The sequence below is a fragment of the Haemorhous mexicanus genome, chromosome 5 (genome assembly GCF_027477595.1).
Source record: "Haemorhous mexicanus isolate bHaeMex1 chromosome 5, bHaeMex1.pri, whole genome shotgun sequence".
NCBI classification, from domain to species: Eukaryota; Metazoa; Chordata; class Aves; order Passeriformes; family Fringillidae; genus Haemorhous; species Haemorhous mexicanus.
In genome coordinates, this window is record NC_082345.1 from 76,771,021 (window position 1) to 76,785,836 (window position 14,816).

The following is a 14,816-nucleotide window of genomic DNA, read 5'->3' on the forward strand; positions in this document are numbered from 1 at the left end:
TATAAAAAGACACTCTTTAAGGATCTTTTTTCTGCAGTTACGTTTTTTATTAAAGCAAACAAGTTCCAAGGAGCTGCAAGTTTTGCTTCCATCCAAGGACACCGAGAAAGCAAAATGTTTGTGGATTTGTGTGGGCAACATCTGACTCTCAAGAAACCCAAACTGAAACAAACAAGAGGTGCACTTCATTCATAAATATTTTCCACTACAAAGGAAGTTTTTATATACACTGATATTTAGAGATTGCATGAAAGCACCTAAGCTTCCAGGAGCCTTTATAAATACTATTTCACAGAATCACAAAGAGGCTGAGGTTGGCACGAGCCTCTGAAGGTCACCTGGCCCACCCCCTGCTTAAGCTAGAGCTGGCTGCCCAGGCCTGTGCCCCAATGGTCCCAAACAGCCCCAAGGATGGAGCTCCAACAGCCTCTGGGCCAGTGCTGAGGTCATCCTGACAGTGAAAATTTGGCAGGATATGAATCTGATTTACAACTCATTTTAACTAACTAATATAAAACACTTTACAGTTCAGGTTTACAAGGAGGCCGATCTATGAACACAACATCATCTGCCATGAAAAACTGCAATGGTTGGCTCAGTCCCTGTGACTCAGTGATCCCCAAATCCCCAGAAGGCCTCGTGTTCCAACACCTGTCAGAGTCCGTGGGCAAAAGGGAACCACATCCACATGGAAGGCAGTCCTGTGCGCAGGGATGAGTGCAGGCCCAGTCTGCAGACACGCCGGCACACGCAGCCCGGGCCTGCTCCACGCCTACCACACACACCAGCTGTGCGAGCGGAGGGCAGCCTGTGCCTCTGGCCTGTAGGAGAGATTGCTGCTTCTCTCTCTGGAGAGCCACTCAGCAAGTCCGGCTCGCGTGTAAATCACTGCGTTTTCCAATCAGCAAATGTGCAAGCAGTGGAAGCATCGCACAAGGCCAACTCAAAGCCCTCCAAAACCCATCTACAACAGATCTGCAAACTGCATTTCAAACCCAGGCAGGAACAAAGGAAATGAATAGGCTGAATATGTCCATGTACATATGTAACTCAGCCTCTCACAGCTCTCTCACAGCTAATAGAGCTCTGCTTTCCAAAAAATGACGAGCCAAGGCCAGGCCAATGCTAGCAGGAAGGCCAGCATGCAGAGAACTGTCAGCACACCTTCCTCAGCCCACTTGAGCTTTACCTTCACCAGAGCTTTCGTACAGCCACCTTCCTTAGAGAGACCATCTTCCCCTCCTCCATGCTCTCCTCTGCCCATTACTAGAGACTCAACAGCGGATCAGGCTCTCAGGATCATGAAACTACAGCCCAACAGGCTCGCAGTATCACCTGCATCCTTCTCCATGCCACCCCTCCCTCAGACCCTTTTCCCTCTTTCTTCCATCCTATTTCCATTTGTGGACTGCCACTGTAGTTTTAGATGGTCACTGCTCTTCCTGAGAAGTGTCCAGCATCAGCAGATGCACAGCAAAGCAGGAGACAAAGCACAGTCTGCTGTCCCTCAGGCAGTGGGCTGTGGTCATCACTGCAGCTGTGACATCGGCCACTGCTGAGAGACCAGAGCCTTTCTTTTCCCAGCAGCTCCTTTTTTTAACAGCTTGGTTTTACCTCGGGAGATGACTGACAAACACATCTCCTTGCCCACTGCTCCACAGGCCAAGTCCCCAGCACTGCTCCACCCCAAGGCCCAGCTCTGCTGGGGCTGAGCATCACGGCAGGAACAGCCCCTGCTGGCCCGAGATCCCTCCACCTCCAATCCAAGGTGAGAGCAGCCAGCAGATTTCTCCCTGTATCCATTTCACTTTAGCATTCTGTGCAAGTACCAGCATATGTCGAGCGGGAGGCAGGGACAAAAGACACAGCCAAGCGCACGCACAACAGACAAGGCAGCAGCCAAGCTCCAGCATGATGTTCTCAGCCACCTCGCTGGGACCTGGCGGGGGGGCTCCAGGTCTCCCTTTTCCTCACAGATCACACTTGCTAATATAAGCACAAAAGCACCTCCAATCAAATGTCTTGGGATGCCCATGCTGGGACAGCAAACCCCACTGCCTTTAGCTGTTCCCTAAGCCTGTGCAAACCCCCAGCAGCAGGCAAGATCACCCCAGGCCCTCTGGAGCCCAGGACCGGACAGGATTACCACAGGCCCCCCAGCAGCCCCGAAGCAAGCAGGGCCCTGCAGATGGCCCAGCAGTGGGCCCCGCTACCTGCAGGGTGAGGCAATGCACCGGAGCTGGCCCAAAGCTGCTTGGGGACTGGTGCCAGCCACCGCTGTGCTCACGCGAAGGCTGATGGAAACAGCCCAGAGAGGAGAAGGTTCTCCTCTGCTGTTGTGCTTGCTATCTACATCACCCAACGCTCCTGCAACGCCCTCTCCTCTCCCCTACCTTCACACACACGCAGAGCATTTGCAATCACTCTGCTCTCAGCTTTAGAATTTAACAACAGAATGACACCCCCCTTTACCAAAACACCCACTCCTGCTCAGGAACCTCCTTCCCAATGAGAACTAAACATTACAGTCATCCAGACCCGATGCCACTGAAATATACCAGGTAAGAAACACTGTCCGTTTCATAAGGCAGAAGATGTTTTTAATGTTTCTTCTACACCACAGACAGACACATCACCCGTTGTGTTCAGCCCCCCAAAACCGGAAGCAATGCTGTTGTAATTACTATTCACTCCTGTAAAAATAAAAGATATACATGCGCTCTTAACAGCCGATACCCTGAAACCACAGCCCAGTAATGCAGCCTTGCCCATTGCTGATGCTCTATGACACTGGCTCCTAAGAAAAGGAGCACCTGACCAAGGCAATGAAACAAAAAGGGCATTAAGTAAGATTTTTAACATTCACCTAAAGTAAACTGGACTGTTTTCCTAATGCCTGTATGATTTGCTTGATTCTGCAGAAGACATTGGCTGATAAAGCCGGCACACGGTGATTAGTTATCGCGGGTCCTACCCCGGTTATCAGCTCCATCTGCATTGGGGCCAGGCTGTGTCTGACACAGTACCCGGCGCACCGGCCCGGCGGCTGCTCCGCTCCGGCCCCACGGCCGCTCCCTGGGGACACCGGCAGCGCTGCGGGGAGGAGGCGGAGAGGGGCGGCCGCCCCCGCCCGCAGCACCGCGGGCCGTGGCTCTTTGTTCGCCGCCGGTCCCACCGAGGCACCCGCGGGCTCTGGGCGGCCGCACCTGCCTGGGGTGCGGGCAGCGCTCCCCGGGCCGGGCCGCCCCCGGGCAAGTGGCCGCTGCGGGAGGGGCGCGAAGCCCTGAGGGGCGGGCAACGCTTGCCCTCCCGGACCGACCGTCGACCTTCGCCCAGCTCCCGAACCTCAGCCGCGGCTCCCGCCGACGGGGCCCCGGCACACCCCAACCCAGCCCGTCCGCGCCGACCCACCTCGTCCTCCGAGAGCCCGTACACCGGTTCCGCCGCCGCGGTCGCCATGGAGCCGCTCCCGGGCCCGCCGAGCCGCCCGCCGCCGCCGCCTTCGCCCCCGCCTTCTCCTGCTGCCGCCGCTGGCCCGCGGGCGGCGGAAGACGCCGGGAGCCGAGCCCGGCGGAAAGGGGCCGGGGGCGGGGCCGCCGGGGGCCGCCCGCGCTGCCGCCGCCGCCGCGGGCCGGGGCTGAGCGCGGCCGCAGGGACGGGGAGCGCCGGCGGGGCGGGGAGAGCGCCGGGCCGGCCCAACGGCGGCGGGCGGGGCGCGGCACAAAGCGCGGGAGGAGCCCCGCTCCGCGCCCCGCTCCGCGCCCGCACCGCCCTGAGGGACGGGCGTGAGGGGGCGCGAGGAGCCGTGAGGGGGCGCGAGGGGGCGCGCGGAGCCGTGAGGGGGCGCGCGGAGCCGTGAGGGGGCGCGAGGGGGCGCGCGGAGCCGTGAGGGGGCGCGCGGAGCCGTGAGGGGGCGCGAGGGGGCGCGCGGAGCCGTGAGGGGGCGCGAGGAGCCGTGAGGGGGCGCGCGGAGCCGTGAGGGGGCGCGCGGAGGGGGGGGGGCGGGAGAAAAGGGCGCGAAGAAGTGGGCGCGTGAGGGGTCGCGAGGAGCAGGCACGCGGAAGGGGGGGGGGGGAGGAAAGGGGCGCGCGAGGGATGCGCGCGCGAGGGATGCGCGCGGAGCTGGCGCGCGGGGGCAGCGGGCGCCCCCCAGCGGACGGGAGCGGTGCCGCTGGGCCCGACTGCGAGAGCGCTCCCAGGGCGGGACCGGGACCGGGCCGTGTGCCGCAATGTGTCCCGGTTCGGGACCGGGCCGTGTGCCGCAATGTGTCCCGGTTCGGGACCGGGCCGTGTGCCGGAATGTGTCCCGGTTCGGGACCGGGCCGTGTGCCGCAATGTGTCCCGGTTCGGGACCGGGCCGTGTGCCGCAATGTGTCCCGGTTCGGGACCGGGCCGTGTGCCGCAATGTGTCCCGGTTCGGGACCGGGCCGTGTGCCGCAATGTGTCCCGGTTCGGGACCGGGCCGTGTGCCGCAATGTGACCCGGTACGGGACCGGGCCGTGTGCCGGAATGTGTCCCGGTTCGGGACCGGGCCGTGTGCCGCAATGTGTCCCGGTTCGGGACCGGGCCGTGTGCCGCAATGTGTCCCGGTTCGGGACCGGGCCGTGTCCCGCAATGTGACCCGGTTCGGGACCGGGCCGTGTGCCGGAATGTGTCCCGGTTCGGGACCGGGCCGTGTGCCGCAATGTGTCCCGGTACGGGACCGGGCCGTGTGCCGCAATGTGTCCCGGTTCGGGACCGGGCCGTGTGCCGCAATGTGTCCCGGTTCGGGACCGGGCCGTGTGCCGCAATGTGTCCCGGTACGGGACCGGGCCGTGTCCCGGAATGTGTCCCGGTTCGGGACCGGGCCGTGTGCCGCAGTGTGTCCCGGTACGGGACCGGGCCGTGTCCCGGAATGTGTCCCGGTTCGGGACCGGGCCGTGTGCCGCAGTGTGTCCCGGTTCGGGACCGGGCCGTGTGCCGCAATGTGTCCCGGTTCGGGACCGGGCCGTGTCCCGGAATGTGTCCCGGTTCGGGACCGGGCCGTGTGCCGCAATGTGTCCCGGTTCGGGACCGGGCCGTGTGCCGCAATGTGTCCCGGTTCGGGACCGGGCCGTGTGCCGCAATGTGTCCCGGTTCGGGACCGGGATGGGCAGCAGCGGAGCCCCTGCTGCTCGCGGCTCTCCGGAGCAGTCGGAGGTGGTCGCTCACTGTGGCGTTTCTCCCCGCACCGTCACGAGTTTTAGGGTAACGAAACACCGTGGGCACTTGGAGTGAGGGCACTTCTGGCCACAATCAAGTCCCGCTTTAGCTCGGAATGAGCTTTTGATTTGCTTTGTGCCTGAGCTGGCTCTGCCCCCAGCCGTGCCCCCCCTGTGCTAATCTCCCATTTATGATCTCTCGGTGCCTCCTGGCAGTACGGTGGTGCTTAAGTGGAGGCTGTTGAGGGAGTTCCATGGCAGCGGTGCCCAGACACGTTTATGCTCTGCCACATTTACCTTTACGTGCACAGTGTGTTACCAAAGGCACGTGGGGCTACTGGCACGGGACGGATCTGTCACCACAGCCCGACACAGGGCTGTTCTGGGCACTTCAGACAAGTGCCACTGGCTCTGGCTTCAGCAGCCCGCCTCTGTGTGCTCAGGTGCTTTGTGCCTCTTTCTGTTTCACGGAGTCAAGCAGAAATGGAAAGGGAGATCCCTTTTTCTGGAGAGATCCCACAGCAGTCCATAGGCCAGCAAGTGTTTTTCCAGCCTTCCCAAAGCCCTTTCTGGGGCAGGAAGGATGTGACCTCTGCCCAGGCAGCAGTGCCTGGGAGCTGATAAAGTCCGGCCTGGGGAGACATCAGCCTTTGCACTGCCCCGGGTCCCTCCTGGCCATAAAGCACACGTGGAGCAGGCAGGGCTGGGCTGGCAGGGCCAGGCAGGAGCTTCCCTGGCAGCAGGGCCAAACTCAGCCCTGCTCACTCCCACAGCCCACAGGAGCACCTGGCACCGGGCTCACTCCACGGTCTCTCACCTAGATACATTCCCTTTGGTTCCTCTTTGTTCCGAGCTCAGCAGATCATTGCCAGCTCTGGATGTAGCTTTGCCCCCCTGCTTTGCACTCCCCTACTTGGTTGCCTTAACAGAAGCATCTCTGCCACCTCTCATGCCCTGGATACCACGGAAAACCAGGATTTCAGGAGGCCTTTCATTCACTCCACAAACACACCTCAGTTCTTTGCCTCCCATATCTTTCTGTGCTGACACCAGGAGTTGGAAACCATCAGGAACCTGCCTGTTCCTATCCAAGAATGTTGGTTTCTGAAGGGCAGAATGAAGAAGAAACAATTGTTGTAATTCAACATCTGTAACTGGACTGTGATCCCAGCATGGTAAAGATGGTGATACCTGGAAATCTCAGAATCCAGATCTTTCCTGCAGCACATGTTCATGTCCCTCTAAAATCACATCCATGGCTTTTTCCTTGCACCTCACAGCACCTGGGCTGCTGGTGGTGTACAGTCAGCCAGCATTCCCACCAACAGGTGCTCCCCAGGGAAAGGTACACCTGTACAGGAGCAGGATGGAAAGATCTCTGGGGCCAGAGCAGAAAATTAGCCCCACTGACAGCTCAGTTGGATTGCAAAGCTTTAGTGTCAAATCCAGGCTGAAGATTACTTCTTTGTTTGCCTGTGCATGTTACATGCATAATTCCTCTTTGGAATTGTGTTTACAGTAATAGATGGCCCTGGAGAGATGTAATTCATGTGATAATGCCAACATCAGAAATCCCCAGGTGCAGCTCGGGTGATTTATAGCTGGCCTCTTTATAGAACCAAGCCCCATGAATTATTTACAATTTTCTGAGAAAAATAGATTTAGTCTGTCTCAGGGCTGGCAGTTCTCCACCCACCTGTGCAGGAGGGGGAGCAGTGGCAGTGGGGGATGCAGCACCCCTGCATGGAGAGCAGCAGCTGCCCTGACACAGCAGGGGCCGGATGGCCCCGGGCGTGGGGACATGGGGACAGTGTGAAGTGATGGCTGCTGGCCACATCTGCAGGGGCTGCTGCACTGCTTCCCTAGAAGCTCCAGGCTGCCCTGAGACAAAAGTGTTACCTGAGCATTGCTGTGTGTTTCACAAGGAGCCTTCAGGAGCTGCCAGTGAAACTTCTGGTGGAGCAGAAAGCTCAGCCATCCCCACTCCTTGCAGCCACTCTGCACTGCCAAAGCTGAGCCACTGCCAGCATTTGTGGCTGTTCTTTGTTTCCTTGCTGGACTTAACTGTACCAGCTGTTACCCAAATATTGGGAGATGCTACTTAGGTCACTGTAACATGCCAGCAGAGAGACTTTACCCTGTAAATCCCTCGTACTTTTAATCATCTACTGACAGCAGACACAAAGAGAACCCAAATAAACCATGATCTTCCCAAATACAGATGGTTTGGATTTTAGAGAATTGGCTTGAACAGATTAATAGAGCCCCGACCTAAGCAAAAAATGCTCTTTAGGAAATGAGCTGGATGCTTCCAGCTCACCAAACAGCATTATGAGAGCAAACTGCTGCCAGAGGCTGCCCAGAATGACTTGCTTTTTGCTGTTCAGTTTATTATTTATTTATTCTCAACAGCTCTGGTGAAATACAAAATGGGGGTGCAGAGGTGAAAACCACCCAGACAAGGCTCCCTTTGGTTTGATGTGGCACCAGCTGCCCGTGGAGTTTGGTGATTCCTGTATCTTTTAAATTATTACTGTACTTCAGTGACTGCCAAGGGGTATTTAAAATGTTCTATTCACACTGTATTACTCATTCCAGTGAACTTAACAAATCATAAAAGTATAGTGGCAAGGTACAGATTTTATCTGATTGGCTCTTCCATCGTGGTTTAAAACAGGATTTTGTGATTTCTGCAGAGGAGGAAATAAAATCTGCATCACACTGGGCTGAAATGAGGCTGTGTACAGACACACCTCAGCATCATTCAATATTTAATGGTGTTACTTAACAAATTTTTGCTGAAAAAAGGCTTTTCCCACTGCAAAGCTTCTCGCTAGCGATGACTTTTCTCCTTCCTTCTGGAAAAAATTCATAAGAAATGTTAATATTTTATCAGGTTGCTGTTGGACTAGCAAAATTGCCTCTGTGTTCTCAGTATATACCTTCCTTGAAGCATTATTGAAATGGCTGGGGGCTGAGCACGGTTCAGAACACAGAAAACTAGTAAAAGATTAACTATTTAAAAATATGTCAGTATTTTATAATGTATTATTGAGAATGTCATGGAGAACTCATCAAAGCTATAAGCCAAGTTGAATCAAGCTCCCACAAAACATAAATTGTTAATTGTTGCTCAGTTCCCAGTGACAATATAACACTGCAGGCATGAGCAAGGAAACAAAGATTAACCCTGGAGAGGTCGAGAGAAGCCCTGTGTTTCTGTCAGTAACTGGCAGTTTACAGGAAAGGAAAAACCCAGCATTTTGGGGCTATTTAAAGAGCAATAACAGAATTGTCCAAGGTGTGGTGCCGCTGCTGCTAATTGTTCTGGAAGGCCTTTGATATAGGCAGTGGCCTCTTTTCCAGACAATTCCTTCCAGCTCAGAACTTCCCACAGAAGTTCTGGACAGTGTGGGAGTGAGTGGAGGGGCCTGGTCCCCAGGGAGCAGTGCCACTGGCAGAGGCCAGCTGGGCACTGCTGTCACAGGGCAGGGGCTTTTTTGCAGCTCAGTACTAAACCTGAGGATGTTTTACCTTGCTTAGCCCATGAGCAATCCAAATGCCATGAGACTTGTTCTGTGGACTCTTCCTTTCACTCGGATTTCACATTCTGTCTGTTAATACACCTTGGGTTCGTGGGGATGTGTGTGGGACTGAGCATCACAGGCAGGCATCCCTGGGGAGGACAGCAAAAGAGAGAAAGAGGAAAAATGACATGAAACCTGAAGCATTTATGGGAGTAAAGTTGCTGAGATTCACCCTGGGTCAGGCTCCCTGAGCAGTGTGTGAGTGCCAGCTGCGTGTGGCACTCACTGCCTGGCTGGGTGGCAGGGAGGGAGAGCATCCAGCAGACCCCATTGCTGGGGCTAGAGTCAGCCTCAGGAGCTTTCCACAGCTTCCATGGGGATACAGGTGTTCAGGTGAGTCACGTGGGCCTGAGTCAGGCCAGAGCCTCTCATCTTTGGGGCATCTCCTGAGCAATGCTGTCCCTCCTGTTCCACCACACCACAAACCACTGCAGGGACAGGAGCTCTCCCTAGTGCTCCCGGGGCTGCTCACCCCTACCCCTGGAGGGAGGGAAAACCCCAGACCTCAAAGACTGGTGCAATTAACATTCAGCCTCATCGTGCTTGGTCTCTTGTCTCTGCAACTGGCCAGAGTGGAAAATTACCTCCTTCTGTTGGCCTCTCTGTAATTCTGTCATTTGATTTCTCCTGGTTCTTATATTGTGGTACACAGGGAGTAAGTGTCAGCTGTCCATCTTCTCCAGAGATCTGTGTTTTTACAGGCCCATAACCCTCTCCTTCAGTTCCTTTCCTGCTGAAAAATCTGTAGCACATCCAGTCCCTCCAAGATCCCCAGCTTTCCTTGACCTGTGAGACCTTTCAAACAATCCATCTCAGTTCTAAGCAGTGCCTTTGCAATCCTCATCCTCTTTTCCTCCCCTCCCAGCCCGTTACAGGGTGGCTCTTTGGGAGTAAGAGCCATGACAAACACCACCCAGAGACAACAGACCTGCACCTTCCTGTGGAGCACTTCTTGGATTTGGTACTTGCACTGGGCTACCCCAGCAAACGTGGCTTTCTTAGCTGACATCCTGCTAAAGCTGGTGTGCCCCCTGAAGAGCTGTCACCACACCACCCTAACACACTCTCCTGGTTGCTTGTGTTGCTCATTCTATGCAGGATTATCAATAGGGAATTTGCACTAAAATCCCTCTCTGCAGACAAACTGCAGGGCTCTGGGAAAGAGCCCAGCTTTTGTAAATCCTCTGTCATTCCTGCCCTAAACTGTAATCAGCCCAGCCACCCCACCCATCCCACTGGAATTCCAAATCAGCATGCATATCTCCTTTCAGGGAGGAGATTTCTCCTGCACTTTGGGTTTTGTAACCCCAGTGTTTGGGTTGCAGCTGACAATCATTTCTCCTGTGTCTGCAGGGCACAGAATGGCTTCTCCCATTCCAAATGCCAGGTGCCTCACAGTAGCTTGGTGGAGGTTTAACCAAGTTAGGACAAGTCCTCCTCCTCCAGGGAGGTTTTGGAAGCAGGAGGACACATTTTCTCACAATGGGCTGTCCATGCTTTTAATGTCACCTTTTTAAAGGAGAATTTGTTCCCTTACCTCAAATCCAGACAGCCTCAGGATTTTTGCTTCTTGTAGAATTGAAGGCAGGTCAAACTCACAGTCCCACCTGACCACGTCTGAAGGAGAAATAGCAGTGACCACCAAGACATGACCTTTAGACCCTTTAAGGTGTGACAAGTATACAATTAGTTAACAGCCAAACTGCTTCAGTGGGGTTTGGCAGGAGATCTCAGCCCCCCATCTTTGTTCCTGTCCAAAAGAGAGAGATTTGATATCCTTCTCTCAAAAGCAGCCATGAGCTTTGCCATTTCTGTGCCTTCATTTCAGTTGTGTGAATTCAGGCAAAACTGACAGGTGTTCCTGAAAACTGGTGTGAGAAGCTTTCAACCACTTCCATACAGGGCTACAAAGATTTGGGGGGAAAGTGTCTTTTTGTGGTTTCGTTCACGTGATGTCCCCAAATCAAATCAAATCTTTTAGGAAATACCTGCTCTTTAATTAAACATGCTCATTACAGGAAGGATAATAATAACCTGGAGACCCTGGAAGATCCTTGGGCACGGAAAGCAACAGCATCCCTCTTAATGGGGTGGGAGATTCGGCTCCAAGCCCACAAAGTGCTTGCCAGGATGTGGCACCCATCCCGTGAACTCACACTGAGGCATTTGGATATTCCTGTTCAATGAGCTGCGTGGTTCCATTTGGGTTTGTGTTGGTTTTTAAACTTTCTGTGCATTCAACCCAAGCAAACTGTGGTGGTACGAGTTATTGACTGAACTTCCCAAGGAGCTTTAACCCACAGGACACTGCAGAAGTGGGTAGTGCCAGCAATAAAATTGTAAAATGTTAATGTGTAAGTGTTTCACTAGGATTTCTGTGAGTGTGGCTGCAGCAGGGACATGAAGCAGTTGTCTGTGCTTAGTGGAATTACCTTTATAAACAGCTCACTTGCAGGCTGAGTGGCATGCTGTGAAAGCAGCCACGTGCAATACAGCCAGAATATTATCCCCTATTCTCTTATGCTGTTTGTCTAACTTCAACCCAAGCTGCCCAACATTTCCCCAGAGACTGGGGATGGTTTGGGGAATGCAGGGCCTCTCTCCAAAACCAGATTCCCAACAGTCTAATAATTAATTGCTTGGGATTAACAGTACAAGGCAGCTCTGGTGCAGGATGAGGAATCCCTCTTCCCAAACACTCCTGGAAGTGCCAGTGTCAGCCTGCTGAGGAGCCCAGCCAGGCCCTTCCCCTTGGCTGGGGGACCCACGTGGCCCAGTGTCCCCTGGCTGCACAGGCTGAGCACCACAGAGCAGGCAAGAAGAGGAGGGAACAAACAAAACCAAGCAGAGGGAAACAAGAGGGATTAGTTAGAGGAGAACTGGGAGGAGAGTAGTGAGCAAAAGGGTGAGTAGGAGGAAAATCAATCTGAGCTGTAGGCGGGTAGGAGGTACATAAAGCCACGAAGATGGCACCAGATTGGAGTCGTGAGTCAAGCACTAAAGCATGAAACGAGTTTACAAAGGGTGTCCCAGGTCCTTCTGATTCCCACAAAAACTTGGGGAAATACCCCCTCTGCCAGAGGCTGGTTACACAAACCCAATACCCATCCTGTGCAGTAAGTAATGCTCAAAGGTGAGTCACGTACATGATGCACATGTCTGGGGTCAAGTGGTGGCACAGGTTCCAAATGGGCCCAAAATACAAGGACATAAAAGAATGGGATGAAGAACTGTGCAAAAATGTAAAAAACTGAGATTACTTTGAAAGTAATTACTCACCCTGAAAAAGGAGGAATTGGTATGGTTTATACTTACAGAGCCAGCTTAGGCTCTGGAGAGGAATCAGTTCAATCCACCCAGCCTCTGAATTACATTGGACATTTTTCCTCAATCAACCACACACACAGTAGAGACACTTCCCATGGCAAACCAAAAATGTGGTTTGCCAGTGCCAGATTACACAAAACCGTGATGTTTCCTCTTGCTGTAAAACCTTATCTGCCTTACTATTTAATTCTGTAAGGTTACACTTCATGGCACCCTCTAAACTTCTAGCAGCCATGGTTGAAACTCAGTGCTGAGCTGGCTGAACATCATGTGGAGACTGTTCTCCTGGAGCTTGCATGTTCATCTCCGTCTGGTACGCTGGGAAGAGGAGCCAGAAGGATGCAGTGACACCTCCTCTTGCCAGAAGACCCTGCAGGTAGCAGAACATGCTCTCCAGAGATGGGATCACATACCTCATGTGCTCAAACCACCCTCACAATAGCAGACTCCTTCTCTGGCACAGAAAGATCCAGAGGTGAATCTTCATCAGCAAGGAAGACGTACAGATCTGTCGAAAGCACCATCTGAGGCTACCTGAGGTTCAGAAGATTGGCATTTCTGTACCAGACAAACATGTTTTGCATTTCTCTTCATAAATTCTGAGCACAGTCATTTCTGCTGACACTCACGGGGATGGCAACACATGGCAGAGGGAAGCTGGGGACAGCACAGCTCCATCCACCCAAGTGAAGCTCCTTGGAGCTCCTCTGGCAAGACAACAATTTGCAGGAGCTCTGAGAGCAAGAATAGGAAACAGTAATCAACCAGAACCTAAATGTGTTGTTTATCTGAGGGTTCAGGGTGAACACTGCAGGGACCCCGATGCCCAGCCTCCCTAAACGAGACTCAGGAACAGTTCTCCAGGGATGTGTTAAATTATTCTAGAGTAAGGCTGATAGCTGGCATCTGTGTGAGCCTGTGCAGCTACTTTTCTCGCTGAGTGGGAGGAGGATTAGTGGAGAGAGAAAAAAGACATCAGGGAAGGTGTTCTGTGTTGTCAAAAGCTGCAGCACGTGTAACTCCGTGGGCGGCTGCACATCCTCCCTCCCGGAGTCCCCACGGATTGCGGCGGGCTCTGCCTCTTCTCCTCAGCCAGAGCTGGAGGCACCCTCCCGTGGGCACACACCTATAACACAAACATCTTGTGGATTTGGTTTGGTCCAAATAGCAGCACTTCTGACGAAGCTGCATCAATTTAATGCAGATGAGCCTACATCAAGATTGCTGGCATTTTTATAGACCAGCACACACAAAGCATAAATCACATTTACCAGCAATCCAGTGCTTAGGCATTTCCACTCTGCTTACTTTGGGAGTTTAACCAAATGAATGCTATCACCACCTAACATCATTAATCAGCCATTTTAAGCAGTAATGGGGGCTTAAAGTAGGATGAGTGAGTGAATTTCTAGTTAGCACATGCTTCTCTGCTTATTAATTTTAAGTCTTGAATAGAATCATAAAATATCCTGAGCTGGAAAGGATCCACAGGGATCAGCAAAGTCCAACTCCCAAAGTCCAAGGAGAGGGCAACCTCTCCTCACCCTCATTCTGTTTCAAATCAATCTTTGCCACAGCTCCACATGATCTCTGATCACTGATTCCTTTTCTGGAATGCTTTCCCCTTAATTTCAGGCTTCAAGCCACATCTATAAGGAACAGCATTTCAACTTCCATGAGGCACCTTCCTTGGTGCAAAGACCACAGGAATTTCTTTTTCCTGTGTATATGGAGCCTGCAAAAGAACCGTGGGAGCTCTAAGCCAGGAAAACAAGAAAAGGATAAAAAGATGCTGTGACAAGTTAAATATATGTATATATACATATCTGTATATATATACATACAGTATGGCCACTTTATTGTAATGCCTCATATATATATACATATACACACATACATGTGTGTATATATATATATATCTCCATAGTTATTGGTACAGGCCCAGTCATGAACACATTGCATAAAATGACATTGTGAGGTGGCTAAAAGCAGCAACTTCCCTCAAAAACAAACAAACTGACTCACTTTCACATGTCTCTGGTAAAGCAGAGGGATGCTGCCACATGATGGATGAACCCTGTGGGTCCTGGGGACAGCTGCCTTCCCAGTCCCAGCAGAGCTGTGGGGTCCCTGGCAGGACCTGGCTGCTCCCAAGTGGCTCCTCACCTGTTCCTGTGTGCAGGGAACCATTGCTGGAGATCTGTGCACAGAGCTGGGTGTCCTCCTTGCACACTGCCCCTGCCATAGAGTAAAAATAACAATCCACATAGCCTTGTGTTCCTTTTCTGTCTCAGACCGCTGCTTCCCTGCCCAGACACACCACCCATGTGGTGAGAGAGCAATTGTAGGGCAGAATAATCCATTAGGAGCATCTGGATGCATACCCTGCAGCCACAATTTGTCTTTGGTGCTCTTACTTTCCTCTCCTTAATTGTATTCCTTGCCTGCTGCTGTGTGAGCAGCATTTCAGTGGAATCACTTCACTAGGACATATCACTTGGAGTTGCTTCAGAGATGATTTAATCTTTGTACAGCTCTTTGAATTCATAAGTAACATTACTGCTATGTACCTTGCTCTCTCCTGGAGGATTCCCCTACTACTGAGAATGCTCATGGAATTACAGCTAGAATTGCCTGGCAGACTGGTTTCTCCCCTATTTTTTTGCATGCCAGCCAGTCAGGAGAACAGCAAAGAGCACTCTCTGGGATAACATCCCAAAGT

General features: G+C 53.0%; 1 protein-coding gene across 1 annotated transcript in view; it reads right to left on the reverse strand.

Moving 5' to 3' along the window:
- Positions 1-3,564, reverse strand: part of NEDD4L (NEDD4 like E3 ubiquitin protein ligase) — an 83,805-nt gene extending 80,241 nt beyond the window's left edge. The window contains exon 1 of the mRNA XM_059847761.1: positions 3,412-3,564. Coding sequence (XP_059703744.1) covers positions 3,412-3,459 — 48 coding nt within the window. The 5' untranslated portion in view covers positions 3,460-3,564. The remainder of the gene's footprint in view (positions 1-3,411) is intronic.
- Positions 3,565-14,816: the final 11,252 nt, after the last annotated feature.